Below are 25,915 nucleotides of genomic sequence, written 5' to 3' on the forward strand. Positions count from 1 at the left end.
TTATCAGATTACTTGTTTATTGTAACTTCTGATTTCAAGTTAAACCTGGGTTACAGTTTCCCACATATCTTTGTGGGGGCCCTTCAATCATCCAAACAATAAGGAAAGTTAAAAGACATTTCAGCTCTCGTTTGTTCTACTGCTTCCAGCACTCAATACACAGCTTTCTTTAAATAAATACATTCATGTTCTGTGTCATTAGAAGAAATAACCTTCTATGCTCCCTTGGTTCTTTAAAAAGTCTGGAAGATAAGCAGCTATTCAAGTTTTATTCATTGATTCTCAGTCTACATACTGAACACTGAAATTTGGCTTGCTTCCCCTGGTCAAAACGCAGCACAGGCATCTTCCTATGCAGCAGGAGGGAAACATACGCATGCTCTACTTGGCACTGTTATTTTCAGGTTCTGTTTTAAGAAAAGTAAATGTTTTTAAGATACCATAAATCAATCTCAAATTATTATACAGTTGTAGAACAGGCTGTTTAAATTACAAAAAAAAAAAAAAAAAAATCAAGATACGACTTTAAAACTTGCCACCAAAAATTGCTGATTTGGCTTCATAATCAACAGCTGCACAAAGCAAAGGAAGAGTCTGAGAATCACAAAGCAACAGGTCACTTGTCAAACTGGATCCCTTCGTGTTAAGAGTGTGATCTACTCAGACTGCATGTCCCTGTACCTTGTCTTTCCTGGTGTTGCATCAGAGGGTTATGGCATTTGAGGTCTGACCACAGAGCAGAAGTACAGAACGCCGCTGGCAATCCCATCTGTGCTACTGGGTACCCTCCTGATGGGGAGTTCAGGCTGCCCAGGCAAGAGAGCTTTCTTCGGGTGGTGTGTGCGCAGCACAGGTCTAATAATGAGGTTCACAGTCTTCCACCAAGCTGTCGGTGATGTAGTTGGATTCAAGGACACTTTCATAGTAGCTTTTTTCTGCAAACGTGTTCACTGTCCAGGCAACCACCTGAATCCCTTTTGAAGACCAGTGCCTCACGTAGTCTCTGCAAGGAACAAGGACACCGTAAGAGGAAGGCTGGCACTACCATATCTAAGGCAGACACTGCTGAGGCTACAGCTGAGTTTTAGTCTCACACCAGTTACCACATCAAGAATGACAGCACATCCTTTTGCAACGTCATCTTTTTGTGTTTTATCACTGTAAACAACAAAAGCAACCATTTTCTCCCCCTTTAAACATAAAGCATAAGATAAAAATACAGATTAAAGTGATAGAAGCTTAAAATTATAAAATAGCTTGGAGTAAAGGAATTATTCAATAAACCTTACACAACACTGAACGGAACACATTGATTAGCACGTACTATGTTAACTCCATCCTTCTGTACTAACAGAACGGTAATACCTCCCAGTATGTTAGGAAGCTTAACACTTACTGAGAAACAAAATTTTTCTGTATGAGGAGAGCTGAAACCCCACACAATCGCCATAAGAAACTGTGTAAGCTCCAATCTAGAATGACATCCAGCATCATATACAAGTGATGTTTCCAGGAGGAACTGAAACGGGGTGTCCCATCTCCAAAATGGCTCAGTTGCCAAGGCCTGTGTGTTAGTGCTGTTACAACATTTCTGTCAGCTTGTCTCATCTGGAAGATGAAGGAGAAAGGACTCTAATTCATACAAACCCCAAGCTTCATTAAATATGAACTGTGAGAGGTTAGGTACAAAGTGCTAGCTTGCATTTGCAGCTCTCCCCTTCCCCTCCTGATCCTTTTGTCACTCTTTCAGAAAGCTGCTTATGGTATTTCACTGGGTGTTTTTTTTTTTCTTTAAAACATACTTGAATAGACAACAGCTTTAATGTTAAAAAACTGTGCAAGAGGCAATGGAATAAAACACACAATAAATGGACAGGGCAATGAGAATTAAGAAGCAGTTTAAAGAATAGTCTACACTTCCATCAAAACATGAGGTCTATCTAACAGGTCTCTTGTGTACAGATATCTGGCCACATGCCAACTGTAAAAGCAACACACTTTTTTCTATACAGCTTTCAGGACGGACAGAACTGCTGTAGGTTCCTATGTGCATCTAATGAGCACAGAGTGATCCGGTACCATTATACATTATAGAATCAGCTAGGTTGGAAAAGACCTTCAAGATCATCCAGTCCAAGGATTATGCCAGCACTGCCAAGGCCACCACTAAACCGTATCACTGAGGGCTTCATCTACACCGTTTGTGAACACTTCCAGGGATGGTGACCCCACCACTGCCCTGGGCAGCCTGTTCCAATGCCTGAGCACCCTCTCTGTGAAGAAATTGTTCCTAATCTCCAATCTAAACCTCCCCTGGCACAACCTGAGGCCATTTCCTCTTGTCCCGTCACTTGTTACTTGAGAGGGGAAACCAGCCACCTCCTCACTCCACCCTCTGTTCAGGCAGTTGTAGAGAGTGACAAGGTCCCCCCTGAGCCACCTCTTTTCCAGACTAAACATATACTTTATTCATTTTCAAAAGTCTTGGCAATTTTAACAACCCAAAAGGAATCCTGAACCGCAGTTGTGTATCTAACAAATTCCCAGGTAAAACGAAATAACCCCAAAGTAAACGTTGAGGAAACATCACCTTATACACAACATCTGGCATGAAAGAACAGACTATGCTGCTGTTGTACAAAGATGGAAACTCCAGGTAGACTTGTTTCAGGGCATCAACTGCCTGCCAATTGGAGAGACACTCAGGTGTTATATCTGTACATACACCCATATACACACTGAAAAATCCTGTTGGAATAATCCACTTGAAAAATACTTGTGTAGCAACATCGAAATGGAAAGCAGGGAGAAAAGGGGAGAAAAAAATGGGGTACTGTTTATAGCTTTAACACACAAATGACATTTTAGTTTTTTGCAACACAAGCATGATTCTGTCTACAGTAGTGAGTAGCATTCTTGATGTTCACAATACCCTTAAATATATGGTGGATAAAATGAAGCACACCTAGAGTTTATTTCAAGGGGATTTTTTTTTCTCCATATTTTGCTATGCTAGAGAAAATATTCAAATTTGCATAGACTTTTAATGATTGATCATCTGTATCTGCCTTCAGTAACACAAATTATACACAAGAGCGGGATCCCTAGTTGGAAGCTGGAGACAAGGTACTAACTCCCCTCAGCACAGGCTGGGAATCCACTTTGCTTTGTTTCGTGGTGGTGGTGTGAGCTGAACTCAACACTCACACAAGTCTCATGCCAATTTAAGTTCCAGCTTCCCTGGACAGTGGAATGGGACGAGGGAACATGTCTTTGCTTTGACAGCCCAGCTTTGGATGACACAAAGAGCACACCCACTCTCGTTCATTAGAGAAGGGACTGTCCCACACATCAGTTTGAGACCAACAGAAAAGCAGGTTAGAAACCCAGAGAAAAGGTGAAAAAAGGTGTCTTAGTACAGCAAGTAGTACCTGATTTGCATGGCCTTTGACATCGAAGTAGATTATAAGATTGTGCTGCATAGACTCCACGACAGCTTCTCTCAGAGTTGGTACCTTTTCACCTTGGAATTTGCTCCTGCAGAGACAAAGAACTCACTGGAATGCAGTCAAGATACACATGTGCACACACACAGGCACACAACTACACAGAGCTGTTTCCTAGGGCCTTCTGACTTCACCCTGCTGTGCCTGTGTCCCTAGCCCTGAGCCAGAATCACAGATCCTGGCAGAATAAGCCAGACAAAATGAGGATATAGGAGAAGCAGCTTCACATATCCATAAATTATTCCTGGTAAGGTGACAATACACAGCAGCTGGTTAGTGGTAACTGCCTATGCGGAAGTTCTGGCTGTGTGGTTCAGGTGACCGCCTTCCCAGTAACGGATGGGGAAGATGCTACTTGAACTACAGACTCACAGCTGGTACATTTACAAGAGCCTGTAAATCCCTAATGCAGTGTCTCAGGAGTACACACTAAAAGCTCTTCCTCTAAAAAGGCTTCACTTATGATACTGTATCAGTTGCACTGTTATCAAAATGTTAGTAACATATAAAAATACTTTCTCCTGCACACACTGGAAAGGACCTTATCACAGCTCCTACATGAGGCTACCCAGGAAATCTGTCTGGCTCCTCTTCAACATCCTGATGTTTATAATCCCTAAGACACAATCACTCAAGAAAAAAACGTGAATAAAATTAATTTTAGAAGTAATTACTCAAGCCAATTTTGACGTATCTTGAAACTCCCAGTATCACTGGTGTCCTGCAGTCAGTTTAGGGGAAGCTTATGTATAGATTAACCTGTTTCACATTAGATACCTGTGGATTTTATCCTTGAAAGCCAATTATCTTGACTCCGCTCCACTGTTCTGATTGCCAGGATATGTAAGGAGATACAGCCTCATACACTTCTAAATTCAAATCAGAAGGAGCATACGGGAGTCATTTTCAAATTGACAGAAGTCTTCACCAGTGACAGATCAAATCAATAATTTTCTTTACCAAGAATATCTTTTTTTTCACTGTTGAAACAGTAGTTTCAGAACAGCAACAGTTCAGTTACCGTAGCCTGTGCTTTGCAGATGGATTAAGCCTCCTAATTTCCTCAAAAGTCAAGTCACGCAATCTTCCAGAGCCATCAGTTGTTCTTTCCACTGTTTCATCATGCATTAGGATGGGAACCCCATCTGCAGTAAATTCAAGATCCAGCTCAACACCTGTTGCTCCATTCTCAGCTGCCTTAAAGAAAAAAGAAGAAACAAAATCACATACACAACAGGAGACAGCTTTACAGATACTGAATATAGGCACAGATGTAATTCGTTCGTATTCTGGCAAAAAAACCCCAACTAATAATGTTCTATTCAGTAAGCTTGATCTGTGGAACAAAGTAGGTTTTATCCAAGTTATTGTGAGAAGCATTCGTAGATCAACTGAAAGCAGGTAACTTATTTTACCGCTAAAACCACAGTGCTAATGTCTCAGTCTTGGGATCGGGACTGTTTCAAGATAAAAATGCAAATAATCTTGCATTCTCCTTCCGGTCTAATAACCCCTGAGTCCTTCAGTTATGTTAATTTCGATGAGAGAAGGGAAGCAAATGCCTACACTTTAGATAATTTATGGATTAACACTTAGAAGCCAGAGGCAGAGCAGGCCACCAGAGCATAGTATCTGCTTGCACAAGGAAAAGTTATTACCCCTCTTTCTATGGCACACAGGTGCAGTATTTCCTGTAAGAGTCAGATTCACTACTCACATGCAGTATGGTCAATCCACCGTACACAGTACACAGAAAACCTCCCACAAGCACCACACACCATGCTTGTACTAAATACTAGATGTATGCAGGCAAATCCCTGCTCCTATCTGAGGAATGCCCATATCAAGGGCCATAAGCAGCTGGGCTGCCTTAAAGCATTTCATACATCCTGCTCCTGCCCTGGCTCTTTCCCAGGAACTCCTCAGAAAAGCACCCAAGTGAACTGCAAATTGAATTGTTCTCAAGGCCAAATGCCCTCCTGGGAGAAGGGCCAACACAGCAGAAAGACAAACACCAGGCATGTAACCCAGAGGTTACAGCACTAGAGGTTACTCCAGCGGTACCTGCCAAGTTAGTATCTCTATTGCACAGCTTCAGGCTTTGTCAGAAGAGCGAGCCCTGCCTCGCCCAAAGGTAAGAAAGGATCAGAGCAGCAAGGTCCCATCATTACAGGTACGCTGCACTGAGAGGCTGCTAACCACGGTTTCAGAAGGTTCTCAGAAGCAGACTGAACCCTGAGCACCACGGTGCCTCGCAGATGAGGCAGCAGTTAAGTTTCACGGCAGGGCTGTACCAGTGGAGTTCTCACAGTATCAGATCTTGCCATGACGGTGGATTCTCATTACAGACCGTCAAGGCTGACACAGCAAACAAGCTGTTAACTAGGCTGCTGTCTGCTCTCTATATTGTTGCAGCATCAGCAAAACGCAGTATTTCACTATCGCTACACTGCTAAAATATCCACCAGCACCAAGGACGTAACACAGCTCCCAGGAGTCTCGAATCGGGTCAAACCGCTGTGATCCCGCCCCGGGATGCAGGCCTGACATCCACGCACTGCTCCCGGTGGCAGGCTGGAAGAAGCTGGAGCTACTCAGGGCGGGGAGGGCTTGGTGCCCGCTGAGAAGGCAGGTCCTCAAACAGACCCCACAGGCCTGTAGTGCTGCCCACCGACTCCTGCCTCTCCACCGGCCCCACGGGGAGACAGCCTCCGGGCCTCGCCCGCTCCAGCAGAGCACCGGGCACCTTCGCCTCACGCTTCGAACCTCGGCCGCGCCACGCACGTCCCCTGGCGGCTGTGCCCGCCGGCCCGGGGCGCAGCGAGGCCCCCCCGCGCTGACCTGTCGGATGGCCGCCAGCGTGTTCTCGGGGGCGTCGTGCGCGCCGCCGCGGTGGGCGATGCGGGCGGCGGGGCCGCGGGGCCGCAGGACGCGCTGCGCGCTCTGGGGCGCGGCGGGCTCCAGGCTGAAGAGGTGCAGCGCCAGGTAGAGGCCGGCCGTCAGGAGGCCGGCCAGCGCCGGGCTGCGGCTCAGCGCCAGCGCCACCGCCAGCAGCGCCGTGACGGGCCCCAGCAGGCCCTCCCCGCGGCACAACATGGCGGCGGCGCCCCCCGCGCCGCACAGCACCGACACCGCGAGCACGCCTTGGGGCGACAGCGACCGCAACACCGCCCCGCCCCAGCCCGGCCGCCAGCAGCCAATCGGTGCCCTCCGCTCGCAAGCCTTCCGCCAACCAGCTGTGCCCCCCCCCGGCCGGGGGGCGCCGAGGGGCGGGTGAGGCGGTGTCGGGAGCCCCCCTCAGGGAATGGCCAGAGCGATGGTGCGAGGTGCGGAGGGTTCCGGGCTGGAAACGCTCGGTTAAACACGAATGTGCGGCTACCTCTGTGTGTCCTGTAGGTAGCTGTCCCTCACGCCTGCTCCCAGGCCAAACCCGAGACTAAACCCCGGTGCTGTGAGGAGGGCCGAGGTCCCGAGGGACAGGCCCGCATTCCCTCTGCTCAGAGGGGCGCCTGCTGGAGAGGGATGCTCGCTCCTGGCGCTGTGGGTGACAAAAGGGAAGAAGGCAAAGGAAAAAAGCAACAAGACAGGGAAATCGGTGAAGCTTGAGGAAACTGGGCTTGTTTAGTCCATAAATAGAGTGGCAACGCAGAGGAGATAGCAGTTTGTATTCACATAAATGAGGATTTTGTGGGGGTTTTTGTGTTCTCTGTAGGAAGGATGGGAAGAAACTGATTGCAGTGAGGAGCTCCTGCCAACCAGAGGTGGAATAGGCACCAGGTAATCTTCTAAACTGGACATATACATATATGTCACATACTGTCCTACCTGGTTCTGAGCATCTTGAATATTCTTTTCTGTCCTGTGGCTTTGTGTTTCTGCTGGGTGTGTCTGAAGAAAAACCTGACACACACATGCAGACGCGTAACATAATGGAATGTATAATTAAATGTCTTACATGTTTAGAGATCTCTTGATAAACAACAGCATTTGTTGGGATTAAAGACAAAGATTTAATCCCCCTCAATGATGTTTAACATATTGAAGAGGTAACAGGTGGAGTTGTGTTTCTGAAACAAGAACAGCACCTTTAACACCTAGGAACGTTCATGGGGAACTAGATGTTAAATTCATTGTTCCTGGGCCCGTTGCTGGCAGACAAGTGTGCATTTCCCATCTGATCTGCCTCTTGGGTGAGTATTACCTGCTCCTCGGCTGGTGAGACCAGCACCTGCCTGCCGCCCGGGCGGGATGGGATGAATATCTGCCATGACAACCTGATGCTGTCCTCGAACAGGTATTAGCAAGTTCTCATGTTTATCTTGCTCATCACGGTGTGTCTGGTGGCACCAATACTTGCTAGTGACAGTCTGTGGCCCAAGTTGTACGGGAACCGCGCAGCCGTGTGATACTTGGTGTGATAAAGCAGAACAGGCTTCACCCGTGCCGACAGGGATCTCCTCTTGGGAACTTTTGGGTGGGAATCAGTCCCGGGCGGCCCTCGGTGCCACCTCACGCCTCTGAACGCTGGAGCTGCCTTTGCCCGGCAGCTGTCCCGCGGGCTCAGTGATGGGAACAGGTTTGCGGATCGCACCCACGCCCTTCCCCACACCAAATCAAGAGGGTTTCTCCCTCAACTTTGGGCCGCAGAGGGCCCAGCGCCGAGCCCGTGTGCCCGAGCCCGCCCGGGAGGAGGAGCGGAACGGAGCGGGCCGCAGTGCGCGCTGGGGCCTGTAGTGCTGCGGCGCTCGGCTCGGTTGCCGGGAGGCGGCGTCGCTCGGGGCGTCCGGGCCGGGACTCCGGGCCCCGAGCAGGTACCGAGAGAACCGCCGTGAGCGCGGGGGCTGCGCGGGGCACAGCGGCTGTGGTGGGCGCGCTTCCGTCGGGCGGGGAGGGCCGGCGTGCCCGGGCCCGGGCCTGGCCCCGCCGGTGACACAGGCCTCCCGGAGCCGATGTGGGGCAGGGCAGCGGAGGGGAGAAGAGAGGCCGCCGCCCGGCCTGTGGAGGGCTCGGTGCGCACGGGGCGGGTCGGGGGCCGGCGGGCAGGCTCAAATCGGCTGAAGGGATGTGCGAAGGGAACAAAAACGTTGGCAGGCCTTGCCCGGAGGTGGCCGGCTCTGACTCCGGTCGTCATGGGCAGTGTGAGGAATGTCGGCTTCTGTAGGGAAACAAGGCTAATTTAGGGTTTTGGTAGAAGCATTGGCGTGTGTTCGTACAGGCATGTATGAAGGAGGAGGCTTGTGGGGTTGAGACACACATTCCCCTAAATATAAGGCTGGTCTTGGTTTAACACCAGCATTTCTATAATTTTTTTTACTGCAATTTTGTTTGTTCATTGCAGTTGATGGGATCTGTCTGATAGCTGTGGGAGGCCTTAGAGGTTTAGTCTTGGGTGGAAATTGTGGAGATTGTCTGTGGCATGTGTACTTTTGTAAATCGATCATCTCGATGCTTGCTTGCTTCTTTGTACCTGTGATCATCATTTTTTGCTCATTCAGATTCTATTTTTATAAGGGGAAAAAAAAGAAAAGCTTTTTAGCTTTTGTTAGTGATAGGAAGAAGAGAAACTTACTTGGGTTTTCTAATGTATAATTTGTTTCCCAGAATAGAGCAATACAGAAATAGTTGTGATACTGTTTTCCCTTTATGGTCTTGGAAGTACATGGAAGTGTAATGTTATTATTCTTTGTAGCTTAGTTAAAATGAAGATGGAGGATTATGAAATATTCTGTAAGAAACATCTTGCCAGAATCCAAGAAGAGGCACTAAAAAGAGAAACCTCTTTCACTATTCAGCAGAAAAATATCTCCCTCATTCAATTCCATGGAGTTCCTGTGCTTTCTCCTCTGGTAAGGGCTGTTACTTATTTATTTATTATTTTCTTCTCTGGTGTGCTAACTTGTGCTATTGGCATGAGCGTTGATGTCTGCATGTAATGATTCTACTGAAGGTACAGCTCTGTGTGAGGTATCATCTAGCCTGCTCTTCACTTTATTCTAGGCATTCTTAGCCTTAATATTACAAAGTAAAGGGGTAAAATGTACTTTTTTTTACACTGACTGTGTTTGCTTTAATTTTTTGAATTTATCAGAAGGGGAATAAAAGCGTTTGTGGTATTAAATAGATGAATATTATTGTTGCACTTGAATTAATAGAAAATCATATCAACATGCCAAATGTTGAATACATGAGGGTTTTTTAAAGTGTCAGAAATACCCCCCAACAAACCCAGTGCAAATAGGAAATACTGGGACACTTAAAAAGCTTTTAAGTAGATTTCTTTTTTGCATGTGTTTGCAGCTTCCTCTAACGTTTTCACAGGCTCATCAATTATGTTAAGTCATTCTATGGTTAATGCAAACAGAGCCAAGCTGAAGACTGTTGGTAGTTTGTGCAGTAGTACAGCTGACTTCCTTGTTTCAGTGATGGGAAGTATGAATGGAGAGACTCTCTAACAACCATGTCCAAAAATCAGGATACAGATATACATCAGAGAATAAATGGTGTATCTTAATACTGTTAATTTAAAAATGAGTTGTTATTTTAAGGTTTCATAAAATAAATGTATCATTTGACTTGATACTATTAAATGTTGCAGAACTTTGTGAAACTAATTTTTATAGCTGTTTTTTGTAGATCTACTTCTGACTTTTATCCAAACCACATCTTCTAAAGTTGTAACTCAGGAGATTTTCAGATTCTGATCCAGCAGACTGCTTGCATACATTTCTTTCTTGTGAAATTCCCCTCTGGTTCAGGAGGGCACACGTTAGCTAGTCCTTCACAGAACTGACTATTTTGACTACGGGTTTGAGTTGCAGAGGGGCTCCACAGGATGGCCAAACTTACCGTCTCTGTAGAGGACTGAGAAAGACCTGTCCTGCAGTGTCAGTCCTGTGTCATTTGGAGTTGGTGCTATAGCATGTAATATTCATGCAATGTTCTCATAAACAGCCTCTTAAAGTCATGCTCATTTGCATGTGTGCCAGGAAGGAGTTTTGTGGATCTTCCATGGAAAAAAAAAAAAAATGTAATTGGTTAAAAAGAAGCTGCCGCTTAAGATGTGTGCAAAGTCTCAGGTGATTGTTGTCGTTCTGTTGTATTATTCTTTTGTTTGTCTTTCTAATTTATTTCTGTAATTCTGTATTGCAATTTGCATTTAGTGATATAAACCATGTTTCTTACACTCTGTTTTGCAGCTTAGCCTTGAAAAGAAAAAGGAAATACAGCAATATAAACAGAAAGCACTGGACCTAGAGACCTGGAGACAGAACTCCCGGAAAAGAGCTTTATTGAATCGTGTTCAGGAGATTCTAGATAATGTTCAGGTAGTGTGAGTCCAAAACTACCTTACAGCTTTACAGAAAACATTGCCTTATGGGTATTTTGAGAAAGTGCTGGGGTTTAAGTATTCACCATGAAATTAATAGCAGTTAACTCTCCAGAACCAGTACGTGCTAATACTTCAGTACTTTATGGTATGTGACCAGATAATGGATTATTTAGTGATAATCTCTACATTCATTATAATGCATGGGACTTGCTTTTCACTGCTTTTGTTGGTATATGCAAAAGGCAGACCACACCAGATGAATGACTGTTGCTTTTGTATCTGTATTGAAACAACTAAATAGTAAAAACAAATGAACAACTTACCCCTTCCAGGTGTTAGAGCTTGCTGTAGTTGCAAGCTTACAATTTAATCAGAAAATAATCTATATTCAACCTTACAGAATTACAATTAACTTGCAGTTCTGTGTGCTTGGAATTTTACTGCAACTGTTTTCTTCGCTGCTTCACTGATTAATTTACTAGAAGCTTAAATTGAAAAAGCTATTAAATACATCTAATTGAGATACTATTTGCCTTTGAAACAGTTGTGATACAGTCTTTAAATTAACCTGTGGCTTAAACAAATACAGTTAACACTGGATTTGTTGAGTTGCTAAGGTGGCAAACAAAACTTTGTGGTTTGCATTGTTAACTGAACTGTACATGGCAACGCTCACGTGGTTTGGGATTGGAAGAGCAGATCAGGAATACAATACAAAAATAAGTTAGCCTTTTCTTTTTTCCCGAAGGTGTCCCCTTAATAATTCAGTTGCAATACACGGAATAACCTATAGGATAATTGCAGTGTGAAAATCCTTTTAAACAGATGCTGGCTAAAAGTAGCATATAATACTTAAATAAAGGTGGTTTTCCAACTACTGTACAAGTAAAAACTCTTTAATTGTCCCTGGATTAGTGAAGAAATGAACAGTTTTTAGTTCCACTATGTTCATTAGGAATTACGTAGATTTGTTCTTAGTTTTCTATAGGTTTATCTGTTTTTTGTGGTGATTTTTTTAAATTACATTTCTTACTGTAAACATATTTTCATGTTTTAAGAGGAATCTTGCAACATATTTTCAAGCCATAAAATGATTTTGATATATCCAGATTACCTTATGAAGAAAAGAGCATCTTTGCACTCTTGATACTTGGTATCAGTAAAAATTCTAAGTGGATCATTATTCAAATTTAAATTTTAATTTAAATAATTTGTTTCTCATTGCAGAGAGAAAAATTGGTAACAGTTGAACTGTATGGGTTTTAAGGTGGTAGTATTCTTTTATAAAATCAGATGAAGCTTGCAGGAATCTGAGATTTAATTGAAAATATATAATATTTTTCAATTTTTATTTACAGACCAGGAGACGACCTAGTGTGAGTGACGTGAACACGCAGGCGGCTGAGAATACTTGCCCTGATTCAGATTCAAAAGCTTCAGCTGACTTCACAGCTCTATCAGATGGCACTTCGGCATGTTCTTCTGAAAGGCATAGTTCTACAGTGCTTGAAAAGACACCAGATCTTAAGGCATCAGATGCTATTGGGCAGGTGACACCAAATGTGACAGAAGTAGTTAAAGCAGCAGAAGAAAATGTTATTTCAAAGCAAAGTGAGAGTCATATCTCGAAAGATGTACCTTGTCCAAGCGCTGCATCTCCTGACAATGTGAATAAGCCTGCTTCATTTGCTTTGCAAAAGCAGGAGGGACTAGGAGCGTCGCCGTCAGATGAGGAAGTCCAAGATCCATATGTAATGAGTCTTCAGAACCTGATGAAGAAATCTAGGGAGTCCATAGAGAAAGAGCAAACCAAGCGTAGCTCAAAAACTAATTCAAAGAGGAGTATGAGTGAAAGTCATTCAGATAAAGAAAATGATGGTGTTAAACCAGCTGACTCTGTGAAAGAAAGAACAAAGCTTGCAGGCAGAAGTTGCGCTGCTGTGACACTTGATAAACCTAGTCTTAATAAATCAAATACTCTTCTCCAGGGTGCCTCTACTCATACAAATAACACAAGTGTGTCCACTTTATCCAGTTTTTCTAAAGTGGACATACCAATGAGAGTTGGAACACCGCCACTGGTAGATTCAGATTCAGATGAAGAATTTAAAAAGACTCCTGTGTTTGATCGTGACAGTAGCATTGTCAGGAGCCTCACAGGCTCTTACGCCAAATTGCCAAGCCCAGAGCCAAGCATGAGCCCTAAAATGCACCGGAGGCGCCCGAGACCTTTATCAATGGGACACATAGTTATAAATAACCCAGTGAACGCCTATGAGTTGAGTCCTAAAGGCAAGGGTAGAGCGATGGATTTAATCATGCAAGATATTGCAGACAAAAACAATGTGTCTGAATCAGTGCCAAAGTTCATGGTGGACTTCACTATGGCTTGCCCTGTCAGAGTTCCTGGTGTCAACAGGAATTCTTCAGGCCCTTATGATGGGTTGGGAGTTGGCAGGCCAAATCGCCATTCCTTTGGGCACTTCGAAAGCAAAGGAACATTGTCGACTACAGTGGAAGGACAGCTAGTGATGGACAGCAGAGGCCCCTATAAAGTTGAGACCAGCACTAATGCTGTTGCTGCAAAACTGAATGAGCCGTTTGGCAGCAGCCAGTCTACAGTCACACAGAAGCTCCTGACTGCAAATGAAACCAACCCATCTAGTCTGCTAGAAAATACTAAATGTAATTCTCCAGTAGAACTCAATAAGTCATACGATGTAGAAGACCCATCTCCACTACTAATGCAGAGCAAGAATATGCAACAGCAGATGGACACTCCAAGTGTTTCCTCAGCAAATGAGCAGTTTCTAGAAAATAGTTTTGAAAAGGTAAAGCGTAGACTTGATTTGGACATCGACAACAGCCAAAAAGAAAACAGTCCCTGTGTTCCAACAGTTGGAATGGAAGAACAAGAGAAGCAATGGTTGCAGGAACAGAAGTATCCTGTGGGATCAGTTTACATTACCAAGACTGCAGCCCCTGACAATATGGCAAAAGGTAAAAGATTTCCTGTGCTAGAGGCTTTTTCTTACCCTTCTCAGTTTATAAATCTTTTGGGAAAAAACTCAATGATCATTCGTCATTGGTGTTCCGAAGTATGTGCATATATCAAAAAACTTAAATTTTGTTAAGTGTAAATTACCTTTTTGTCAGTAACCTCATTACTTCTCTCATTTTTAAGTAATGGCACATTCTGAAATTCAACTTGCTACATGAGCTGTTTTTAACTGCTACAGGATGGAGTAATGGCTGTCTTAGGAGCCACTTGGAGTTAAAAGTCTTACAACAGTTATTTGTAACAAATACTTGATGAAACAATTGATGAGGAAACATGGGCTAAAACATTGTGTATCAGTTTTGTCAATTCTGTATTCTCAATGGTATCATTTGACAGCACAAATAGTAATTTCCTGTTTGAATGTAGAAATCTAGATTTGGTCTTGCTAAGAAAATCATGTTTTATTCCACGAGGTTTAAATAAGATCACTAAAGATAGCCTGTGTATATTAAAATACCTTTTAATGGGTTGCAAGTCACTGTGTAGGTATTTTGTTAAAATTCAAGACTGTTATATCTGTATGTGCCTCTACCAAATCAAGCTGGAGTGGCATAATTCACCCAAGTAGGGGCAGGTGTGCAATTAGAGCTAGTTTTTTTGTGACCTCATTTTTCTATAGGCTGAGATGAACTTACTGCTGGTCCATTCAAATGCTTATCCTGCTAATGTGGACATGCAAATATTTTGAAGGACTGCAGTGACTGATGAGGTTCTTTGCAAGACATCATGGAAACGTGATATCACGGTTCTTTGTAATACATAACGGAAACCTGATAGCAAAGACCTGTTGTACATTCTTACTGATGATGCAAAATCCTTCTGTTAAAAGTATCTATGTCCATGGCAAAGATCATATAGAAATTATTTAATACTTGATTCTTTGTAATGTATCTTCTCAGAGGAGATTTTAAAAACTAAAATGTTGGCCTTTGAAGAAATGAGGAAGAGACTTGAGGAACAGCATGCACAACAGCTGTCGATTCTGATAGCTGAACAAGAGAGAGAACAGGAGAAATTGCAGAAGGTAAGGTAAAAAGAGGAAAAATTCTAAGCAAAGGGCATGTGTGTTGTGTTGCATCTTGTCAGAAAGCAGTTGGTGTAAAAATGTATGTTCCGTTGCTTTGTAGAGGTAGAAAAATAGTCTCATACTTAATTCTTTCTTTTGTAGGAACTGGAAGAGCAGGAGAGAAAGTTGCAAGGGAAGAAGGTTGCTACAACAGAAATAGAGATTTCCAAAGTGAACATTAACAGTAGGATGGAGTTGGAGTGGAGGAAAAAAAGCGAAAGCAGCTTGCTGGAAAGTGTGCAGTCTCAGCTGGAGACGGTCCATAATGCAAACTCTACCAGCATTGGTAAAACTGACTGGGTAGAACATAGATTAAATGTTGTGATATATTTTGCTCCACAGTGCCTGATGGGACGAGGTGCCCCACTGTATTGATAAAGGCAGTGTTCCTGCCCTGGGATACTTGTTGATAAGGATCGTGTGGACAGCTGCTGCCTCCAGCTGTCTCCAGCACATATAAAACAAATTCTGTGTTGCATCTTTGTCTAGATGGCATTTAGCACAGTTTCAGCCATCCTTGTACTGTGCCATGTACTGCATTTGTTATATAATTGTTATAGGGCATATTTGAGGACAACAGGCTAAGAGAAAACTCATTTGGTCAAGGATGTGCTTGTGGATATGCGTCATTTTGAAGATTCATTCTCATGCCATGTAGCTGCACAGCAGTGTGACAGATGTTCTCCTTTGTGTAGAAGGATTAGAAGGGCTCTCCCAAGGGGTCTTGAATGCAAGAAAGTACAGCTATAGCTGTTGGAACACCTCTCACTGGTTCCGGGGCATTATGAAATGTTCTGGTTTGTCTTCTGTTTAGCAAATTTTTCTAGAAAATGCATCAGAAATACTCAGATTGCTTCTTCCAATTGACCTTGTAAACAAAGCTGCTACCTCGGAGCTGAGTGTATACACACAGCACCATTACTTTATGGACAAAAGTGTAGGCTGAACTGTACTTTCTGCTTTGCATGCAGGTTTTGCTCATACTGCAACACCTACCACCTTTGCTACAACAAGTGAAACGTCATTCTTTCTCTGGGGACCATCAGGCACTGGAGTTATTAAAACCTCCGTATCTAGGCCAAGTAACAGGATCAAAACTAGGTGGACTCAGGTAAGGAAAAAAAAAAAGCTATTTCTAGCTTTAAATCCTGTAGTTCTTGTAAGTGGGTGCTTCTGGCACAGCCAAAACTATCATAAACAGCTTGTTTCTCACCTCAAAATGTCGGTCGCATGATTGATGTTAGTTGAGTGAAAATGCATAGTTCTTGGCTTTTTTAATCAAATGTTTAGAAAATGCTTCTTTTTTTTCTTTTAAGGTTTTTAGTCCTGAGATGCAAATGAAGTTCGATAAGATCACTGCTGTGGCAAAGGGGTTTCTCACTCGTAGACTCCTGCAGACAGAAAAACTGAAACATCTGAAGCAAACTGTAAAAGTAAGATCAGAATTTTTATATTGTGCAGCTTCACCTCCTGTTTGGTTTTGTTCCTGTCTTCATGACACATGATGCATTTTCTGCTTTCAGAAGAATTTTGGCATGTCTATCACTTGAACATGTTTAAGTATGGTACTGCTCAGTGTCATAAGGCCAAAGTCAAAGACTGTGTGTCCAACGCATACTGTTTGTAATGATTTCTTTGTTGTGAGGGATGATGGTTGGTGCTTAATCTTGTTTTCCTGTCTTCCCCAGGATACAATGGAGTTCATAAAGAATTTTCAGTCTGAAGCCCCATTAAAAAGAGGAAGTGTTTCTGCACAAGATGCATCCCTTCATGAAAGAGTCATGGCTCAGGTGACACAATTTAAGCTTTTTCTTTTCCCCCCTTTTTTTTCTTTCCTAGCTATTCTGCCTTTGTAGTGTAAATACCTAAAACCTTCAGGGTGACTTTGTTTAAAGTAAAGACTTTAAAATATGGCAGTGAGAGAAGATTCCGGTTTTGTGCTGACACATTAAGAAAGATATCAGAATTATCTTTTCAAGTGTTTTGTTTAGATTGAAAGCAAGAAGAGTTTGATGATCAAAACTTGACTCGTTACTTTATCAAAATGTTAATAAATGTTAATTATTCTTTCCAGCTGCGAGCTGCTCTGTATGACATCTATGACATCTTTTTTACAATGGAGGCATCTGAAAGAATGAATATTCTGCGTCATGATCGTGAAGTTCGTAAAGAGAAGATGCTCAGGCAAATGGTGTGTTACATTCAAGAGAATGTGAACTGTTAAAGACTTTCAGTACTGAACCATTTTGCTTTTAAAAAGTTCTTCCTCAGCCAGTAAAAAGTTTTTAAAATCTAAGTTAATTACTTAATTTTTTTTATGATGTAAGTTGTTTACTTATGCTTTTTATGCTTCAGATAAAAAAAGGGAAAAAGAGAGGTCAATGCAGTAGGAATTATTATATTGAAACCTTTAATGTGTAGATGTATAAAAAGTTAGAATTAAAAACATGGTGAAAATAATAACAGAAAGTCCCTCACAAGAATTTGTTATGGCACACAAACCTTTTTAACCTGGGAATGTAAAGGACATCCTTGAATTTTAAAAAAGAAAAAAACCCTTGAATTCAGGCTGAATGTGAAATTAGTACTGAAAACACTGCTGGTTTTGTCGGTTCTTTTGCTTTTTTAGGATAAAATAAAGAGCCCAAGAGAGCGAGTGACACTTTCAACAGCTACACAGAAATCTCTGGACAGGAAGAAGTACATGAAGTATGTGCAGTTCTCCTTTTGTGGTGGTGGTGGGTGGTGGTGGATGGCAAGAGGATGAGTAGGAGGCATTGGAAGTAGTGAAAAGACTTTTTTGGAGTAAGAGCTTTTTTTGCAAACGGACATATCTCCCAGAAAGAATAAATAAAAATCTGTCTGTGGGTGCGTGCTGTCTTAGTGATAGTAGTTCACTGTTACTTTTAAGAGACCTCTTGTTTGCATGGGAGAAAAAATGTTTGTTCTAAGTTGTGCATTTATGTTATCTTCCAGTGGTGAGTACTTAGGTTATGGTTGATTTTGTAAATTGCAGAATTGTTCCAAGTTATTTTAGCAGTCTTTCTAAAGTGCCTAGCAATAGAGATACTTGATGGACTATCTCTGCCAAATTTTTTTGAGGGGATGGTAGCAGGTGTTGTCCTGCAACACAGTGGACTGAACAGTTGTGTGACACTTGCTTGAGGATAAAAAGTGATAATCTGTAGTACTGCTGTAGATCCTTTTGTAGGCTTTCTCTTACTGTTTCCATTCAAGACCTAAATGATGATTTTATGATTTAAATATATTTCTATACTTTTGTTTTTTTAGGGCTTCAGAAATGGGAATGCCGAGCAAAAAAATAATCATAAAACAAAAAACTCCTGAAAGCCGGTGAGTGAAGATTACTTGTATTAGAATGCATTTAAAGAACTGTCGTAGAGATTCCTTGATCTGCATTGCTGGTTTGCCATTGGTCAGCTCAGTTCCTGCCACTGTTATGACAGCCAGTAATGAAATCTGGTTTAGCATGTGCTGAAAAGGGGTTTATTAGCTCACTAGAAGTTAGAAAAGATGCTTAGAGTCAGTTCTGAAATTTTATCTTCAGAAATTATTTATTTATGGCTTTAAATGTCTGTGTTCAGGTTCAAGGTTTTTCTCCAATATACGCTATTAGTATTTCTTAAGCTTGAGTTTGACACTGCTTGTTTTAATACCCTTTACTTTGCAATGTAATCATTGATATGCTTAACTTTGGAATGCTGTCAGAAAAGAGGCAGTTTTCTGTTGTGATGTGATGTTCTTGCTCCTAGATTGTGTGATGGTTTCTTTAGATCACAGAAATTAGTGTTCAGTACTTGCTATCCAGGAAGACAGCAGCTGCTCCCTTATAAGGCCTGTCAGCACCTTTCTCTAATATAAAATGTCAGATACTTGGCATCCCTTGAAACCAATTTTTATCCCATGCTTACGCAAAAGCTTTGAAGATGTGCTGTCTACTAACACAGTTCAATCTTCAGTGACTAAGCAATTTAGTCCTTTTTTCCTGTATGTTCTTATCAATGCCTAGGACCCCAAGACACTGTTGAGGGGTTTTATCTGTGTGCTTTCTTGTTTCTTTGTTTTAAATAGCGAGAGTAGTAATCCTATTCTGGAGCTTTAATTCCAGCCACTTTTGCCTACATGTCATCTGCGTTACAGAACCTGTTGGTCTTTCTGAAATGTATTATATGAAACCTGATGTATGTTGGAATTTGGTATTCCTTATGAGTTTTGAGTTGGTTTGTTTTTTTTTTAGTTTGTTTTGTTTGGTCTTTTTTTTTTTTTAAGAAGGAAAAAAGCACTAATAAAGGTTTGTGTTTTACCAGCGTACTTCAACCCAGCCAAGGACAGAATGCCCCAGTTCACAGGCTTCTTTGCAGACAAGGGTAAGGACACAGCATTTTACAGCCTGAATATGAAAGTAAAGCAAAGTGTAAGAGCACACTGATTTCTGAATAATATTTACTCATACTGGTGCAACTGTTGTGCAAAGTAAAAATACTTACTTCTCACAGTATTTGGAGAGAGCGATGAAGCTTTGTTTTACCTTATACTGCAAGAAAATAGTGTTCTCATCCTCTTGTGTATTGTCTCCATTTACATGGTGTTCCAACATTTCTATTTGTAACATTCATTCCACAAAGCTTCGCTTCCACGTAATGAAATATGTGTATTTTTATATTCAGTATCTGAACTGAATCAGTTTCTTGAATAGAGCTTTAAAAAACTGTTCATGGGGAGATGTTCTCCTATTTAATTTATCTATGTAGGCCGTAATAACATCAGGATGTACTCAGGAATTGTACTCAGGAATTGTATCAGGAATTGTACTCAAGAGGAGGCTCTGTGGAACACTGTAAAAATGTTTTCATGCCAATCACAGTTTGATAGTGTCTTTATATGTTTGGATACAGCCTTTCAACTTTGTTGCAAGTGACTTATTAACTCTTTTATATTTAATTAGAACCCCTAAGACCTCAATGAAGGGGGTTGAGCAAAATAGAAAGAAGGCCTCAGAAAGCAGAATGTCTAACAAGGCTGTTTCAGGTGTGTAGAAAATTGGTGCGTGGATCTTATAGTAAATATGTTATTAGTATCTAGAAAAAGTAAATGGGCAATATATTGTTTCCTTTTCTTGTGCACCTGCTTTGCTATGTCTGAAATCTAACCTATCTTTTCAAACAAACGCGCTGGTAACTTAATCATCCACTTTCAAATTCTATAAACATAGTATATAGAATGTGCAGCACAGCTCATTTGCTTTCACTCACCAGATGCTCAGTCATAAAAAAGTTTGCCAGGCATATTCACTCTGAGAAGCTCGTAGTCAAAATAAACTTGTGGATTATCTGGATGGATAATGGATTAGAATCTTAATCTAGCATCCTACGGAATGTATTAGTGTCAAACCTTTTTTAATAAGGGAAATTCTTATTTATTACTGCCCTGGAGCAGTGCTGGCAGGGAGTTTCTGCGAGGTTTAGTGCAGTGTGTATTGTTTAAATGTGATGTTTTCCCATAGTGTTTGGTCTTTCCATAGTACTTTGTGAAGCCAAGAGAAGTGGCTGTAGAAGGATGTACCATAAGAAACTAGGCAAACACATCTGTAGCATTTCAGTTTGAAGAGGTGAAAATAAAAAAGCAAACATGGAGTTTACAGACAAGGTTTGTTCATTTATTTTTCTGTTCTCCTAGTGCTGTCACCACTAAAGTGGAGCAAGGCAGTTGTTCATTTGAACTCAGTGACGCTCCAGCAAAACTAGCAAAGGTTGTAAATAATCTATCTGAAATATAAAGAAGAAAATTAAGTAAGCAATGTAATTTTAACAACCAGAGGTAGTCATAAAGGGAAGTCTTCATCTCCAAGTTTGCAAAACTGTGTCTGGTATTGGCTAGTAAATGAGAGTGCTGAAGAAGACAACAAAACAGTCAATACGTGCACCAGTTACAGAGGCTGTAAAAGAGTAGTAGGGTAAGGGTGATGCCAGTGTCAGGTTCATCACTGGTTTAAGATTCGGATGCCATCCCCAATTTCATATAATTCATGCCAAGCTCATAATGATATGCAGTGTTTTTTACCTTTGCCTCTGGCATCAGACCTCCAGTTAAAGCATTCTTTCTGTGTCGGCAGCGTGTGCTGCTATGCTAATCTCTGAATTTATTTTAGTCTTAATTATTGAAGTCATAATAGTTGATACTTGGCAATGAAAAGAATGCTTTGGGTTATATCCCTAAATTTCTTTGGCTTTCCTTATTGATGTTTGTTGAGTACCTGTAAACCTGTGCAATGCCTTCAGTAGTGGCCTTGGAACTTAGAGCAGAAGTGTCTAATCAACTTCATGCTGTCTAGTTCTGGTTGCACAACGTAACCTCCTTTAGTGTTTGGACATCATGTGTTCCCATGTTGTAATACCAATACTTCCATACGCTCCTTTATACATAGATTAGACTACTTGCATTAATAAAAATGGCTTCTGAAATTATTAGGTGAGGAACACTTGGCATGAAAGAAATAATCTGCATAATTTTGCAATAATAAAAAGAACTTTAAGTTCAGTGCATTTAAATAGAAATTGTTTTCTTTATACATGGATAAAATGTGAATAGTGAAGAAAGACTTGGCAGTAAGTTGAATAGAGGTTTGAAAAGAGGATGTAAAAAGCCAGACAAATACATATGCTTCTCTTATTGTAGTAAGTTGTGCATGTCAGAAAACAAAGACTTGTAGCAGTGGCTTGGTCCAGGCAATACAGAGATTTATTTATATCTGTAACTATACCAGTCTGCTGTACTCCTAACCCATAATATTTTTAATTTCTTGTCTTCATTCATCCCTGACTCCCAGTTAAATTGTGTCTATCAGGGGGCAAAAGGGCAGGAGGATTAGTAGAATACAGCTATTATAAATACATTCAAATTAGATGCAAGACAAACCTTCAGAAGAAAACAATACTGTACTCATCCAACTCTTCTTCTTTTTTCTTCTTTCATTTTTCTGATTGTTTTAACTTCTGTCTACAAAGTGCTTTGTATCTTAATACCACTCCAATTGGTGGTTGTCTTTTTCTGGCAAGAAGGCATCTCATTCAGGAATCAGCTAGTGACCCTAAATTTATTTTTTTGTTGCTTTGTACTCCTTCAAAGTTCCGTTCTAAAGAGAAAAGTACAAACTGATAAATCTATTAAGAGTTTTATTTGTTGAGTTTTCAAAGAAGTATATTTTAAATAGCACAGAGATGTTCAGTCAAGAGCCTGTAAGCTGTGCCAGGGTGGCATTTAATGTGGTCTGATTGTGGTAAAAAGGTGTTTGAGATCAGGCTGCTGCTACAACTAGACCTATTAATCTCCTTTGGTTTTGCCCAGTCTGACTAAGTGTTGTGGAAAAGAGGGCATGAGGCGTATAGAGTATTTGGGTGGCAGAAGCACTTTGCCAGGTGTGGTGTTTCCCTCATGCCTGTCTGGTCTGAGCTGGGAGCAAGATGGCCTGTGTGAGATGGTGTGTACTATGAAGTGTGTTAAATTGGGCCAGCACTGCAGAAAGGCATCAGGCTTGCCCTGCCTTTGACCTGAGCAGGTCAATTGTATACTATAGGAGAAAGGCCACTTCCCTATACTATCTTCTTATGTGTGGGAGATTTTTATGTAACTTGGAGGAAAGTGAAGAGCTAGTGTAAAATCACTAACAAAGCATCATGCTTGTCAGCCTGGTTGTTTGTCCTACAAGATCACACAGGTGAGCTGAAGAGTACAGCACTGGAGAGTGTTGGGCCAGCACGAATGCCTTTTTGTGTAGTGGGAAACAGTGTTCAGATGTGAGGGATCCTGACAGGGTGAGGTCTCTGTGGGCATTTCCAAAGCTGCTCTGCACTGTGCTGAACGTAGCCCTCGGACAACTGCAACCCTGAGGAAGAGTAGCTGAAGAGCCTAAAAAGGACTGGCATGTACTTTGTTACATTCATTTATTTGCCTGGTAACTCTTTCTCTCCCTGGCTGTCTTCCATTTCCACTGCTCTGCACCACATGGTACGATTGTCACTGCTTTGTGTGAATGTGTGAATGTCACACTGCTGGGCACTTGGTAGCTGCCTGAACCTAGTGAATGCTGACTTGTGCTACTTCTTAGCAGCCTGCAGCGCTAAACCCTTATTACTGGAAGATATTTGTGCTATGCATAATACAGTATGGCTTTATAAACATATAAATCTGTGTATATATTTGTTTCATGTGCAGAGATTTATTTGTTATTATTTTGATACTTGAGCACCTTCACTTTTGTAAGGGCCCTGCCTGATGACCTTATTCATACTGCACTTTGTGTATATGGAACCTGCAGAAATCTACAACTGTCTCTTGATTTATTAATGTGGCAGCTGGAGAAAAGAATTATCTTAAATATTTTATTTTTATAATTTTTTTTTATTGATAGGTTGTTTAAAAGTAATATGTGGCATAGTTAAACTTATCAGTCATTTAATCTCTGTCTTGGTAATGTGACAGGTGTGCTATAAAAAAATTTATAGTTGTAGATGTTTTAAAGTAGCAGAAAAGAAGATGGAATAATTACTGAGGAAGGAAATGTTACAAAATGTCATTACTTTCAAACCCATAGGTATTTTTTGTAAGGCATTTTGGGTGTAACGTTATGAAAACTGACATTTTAAAAGTAGCCACTGGATATATAATAAAGCTTAAAAATATATAAATTGTCCTACACTTTTTCAGCTATATTTGATGGATAATCCTGTTAGAAAAACCAGTAGTATTTATTATAAAATGCTAATGTTTTTACTTCACTTTTAGGAGCATATGCAGGAAGAACCCAAAGAAAGAAGCCAAATGTTGTGACAATTTAAGAAGACAGCACTCACTGGGATAAAATGGCTGTTCTTTAATGATGGCATTCTCAGCACTGATTGACATACTGCGTCTCCTATGCGTATATTTAGAAATTATAAACATATTTTGTCTTTTCCAGATGATGACACATTAATACAATCATATTGAAGTAATAAAGGGCTGTGAAGCTTGAATACCTGTGGAAAAAGTGCATGCTAAAACTTATATATTCATACTGCTACATGCACATAAGATTATTAATCTTGTTTATTTGAAGACCACCACAGGGCAACATTAATTTGTGACTTTTCCCCGCTCTTAATTCTTGTGTCTGACACACACTTTTTGCATTACTTCAAATCACAATTTCTGTGTATGACTGAGATTACCTCAATTTAAATACTAATGGCCTACGTGTTTTGCATTTCTGCTGAGTTGGACAGACATGGATCCAGATTCACTGCTCACCAGACAGAGGTACTTTCAAAGACTATACTGAAACAGTGCTTTTATACGTGAGGTAGATCAAACTGATGTGCTGAAAGAGTCCTAGGATTTTTTTTCCTTGTTGTCTACAGCATTTTCTTACGGAAACAACTTTTGGCCAAGATGAAGAGAAGTGTATGTGCTACAAGAATTTCAGAAGGCAAGATCTTAATTGTTTTACCGTTTCAGATTCACAAGTGATTGTTCGTAATAATAATTCAGATATCTTTTGTTTCATTGATGACAGTCACGATTTTGCTGAGCAGTTTCTCTTCTACCGTGATCTGACAGGCCTTTGTACCGAAATAATGATTCCAAGGAGGAAAAATATCCCTATTAAATGCCAGCAAACACAATCTCATATTTGTAAAAATCTTAACATTAAAAGATTGTGCTTGTATTTTCCCTTGGCTTTCCTCCTGGTGGATAGCATACTTCAACTCGAGCAGAATTCTGTAACTTCTTTTAATTGACTTGACACATTAATAGGGAATTGATAAGGAAAAGCTTGGCTGTGTGTGTCTTCGCAGTGCTTACTTTGCTCTGCAACAGTAGTAGTAGAGAGCTGACTGACAGAATGTGAAACTGATTGTGTATTGTTATTTTCCCAGTATGGATACAGTGCAACACCCTGACTTTGAAGGCTTTGTAACATATTTATATGGCTATAAGAAAAAAGACTGACCAAACATTTCCTTGTGTTAAATAGCATGAAAGAGGAATGTTAATGGTGGGGTGAGGAGAGTGTCTTCAGAGCAGCAATGAGTGAATTGTCTTGCTTGTGGCACGGGCTGTGGCTTTCATCTGTGACCACGTCTGTCCTCTGCAGCTGGTGACATTGTTCAGAGCACAGGGTTTATACCCAAACTGCACACCTGGGCAATGGAGGAAATACTGCCTGAACACCTTGAAGAACACCACTGCTTGGCAGCTCTTTACCACGGTGTTTATTTAAGAGCCTGCGGTGGGGATTCCTCGTGGTGTAGGTTTAAGAGTTTTGTCCCCCCCTTACAAACGTGTGGTGCTCAAAATGCCAGATGTAATGCCGGAAACCCCGAGGCAAGCTTCCCGCTCCCCCATGGAAGCTCCAGGTTGGTTCCCACCTTTCCTTGGGAGTGGAAAACAGCTGGAGGGGAAACATCTCCCTTGACGAGAGTAACGTGTGTCACAGGCCACAAGATGTGCTGTTGGTATATCAGTGCTAAAGGTGGATGTTTATGTGCTGTATTTATTATTAGCATAGGCGATATGTTGGTGTAAAATTAGGTTTAGTTTAAGTGTTGGTAGAAATGAGTGCTTGCCTTCTGTTCAGGTTTCACATCTAAACCTCTCTGACTTTGAGCATGCTCCCGGTGTGTGTATTAAACCATTCTAGCACAAGGGTTTTTTTAACTCTCACGAGGCCTTTCTTCTTGACAAGTGCCAGAATTTGTTTTTGTACTCGGTGTTTTGTATTTATACCTATTTATCTTTTTATTTTGCGTGGAACTGTGACGTCGTTATGAAGGTGTATTTATTTTTGTACTTTATTTCGTTTCCACCAGCCTTGCTTTTTACTTACACCATACTGCACAATAAACCTGAACGCCTTTGACAACAACCGCCTTTCTCTCACCGGCCGCGCCGGG

The 25,915-nt window shown here is 41.5% G+C and overlaps 2 protein-coding genes across 9 annotated transcripts; one reads left to right on the plus strand and one right to left on the minus strand.

The window, feature by feature from the left end:
• On the minus strand, positions 1 to 6,651 carry GDE1 (glycerophosphodiester phosphodiesterase 1). The gene is made up of 6 exons (XM_065684255.1): positions 6,348 to 6,651; positions 4,528 to 4,703; positions 3,432 to 3,537; positions 2,591 to 2,683; positions 1,397 to 1,608; positions 1 to 1,003 (listed from the first exon to the last, which is right to left on the minus strand). The coding sequence occupies exons 1-6, from the start codon at positions 6,600 to 6,602 to the stop codon at positions 856 to 858; spliced, it is 990 nt and encodes a 329-aa protein (XP_065540327.1). The 5' UTR covers positions 6,603 to 6,651; the 3' UTR covers positions 1 to 855.
• Positions 6,652 to 7,078: 427 nt separating this feature from the next.
• On the plus strand, positions 7,079 to 25,887 carry CCP110 (centriolar coiled-coil protein 110). 8 transcript variants are annotated; one of them, XR_010613670.1, is made up of 16 exons: positions 9,196 to 9,352; positions 10,703 to 10,831; positions 12,195 to 13,836; positions 14,797 to 14,921; positions 15,066 to 15,249; positions 15,935 to 16,074; positions 16,280 to 16,396; positions 16,652 to 16,753; positions 17,038 to 17,154; positions 17,593 to 17,672; positions 18,255 to 18,317; positions 19,292 to 19,351; positions 19,930 to 20,012; positions 23,766 to 24,278; positions 24,380 to 24,447; positions 25,117 to 25,887. XR_010613670.1 is itself a non-coding variant. In XM_065684243.1 (15 exons), the coding sequence occupies exons 2-15, from the start codon at positions 9,206 to 9,208 to the stop codon at positions 23,816 to 23,818; spliced, it is 3,042 nt and encodes a 1,013-aa protein (XP_065540315.1). In that variant the 5' UTR covers positions 7,079 to 7,283; positions 9,196 to 9,205; the 3' UTR covers positions 23,819 to 25,887. The 8 variants fall into 8 exon arrangements, 5 of the variants coding, with proteins under 5 accessions (XP_065540315.1, XP_065540314.1, XP_065540317.1 ...); XM_065684243.1 differs by adding an exon at positions 7,079 to 7,283 and having other exon boundaries at positions 23,766 to 25,887; XM_065684242.1 differs by adding an exon at positions 7,969 to 8,317 and having other exon boundaries at positions 23,766 to 25,887.
• The last annotated feature ends 28 nt before the right edge of the window (positions 25,888 to 25,915 follow it).

The sequence above is a fragment of the Lathamus discolor genome, chromosome 6 (genome assembly GCF_037157495.1).
Source record: "Lathamus discolor isolate bLatDis1 chromosome 6, bLatDis1.hap1, whole genome shotgun sequence".
In the NCBI taxonomy this organism is placed as follows: Eukaryota; Metazoa; Chordata; class Aves; order Psittaciformes; family Psittacidae; genus Lathamus; species Lathamus discolor.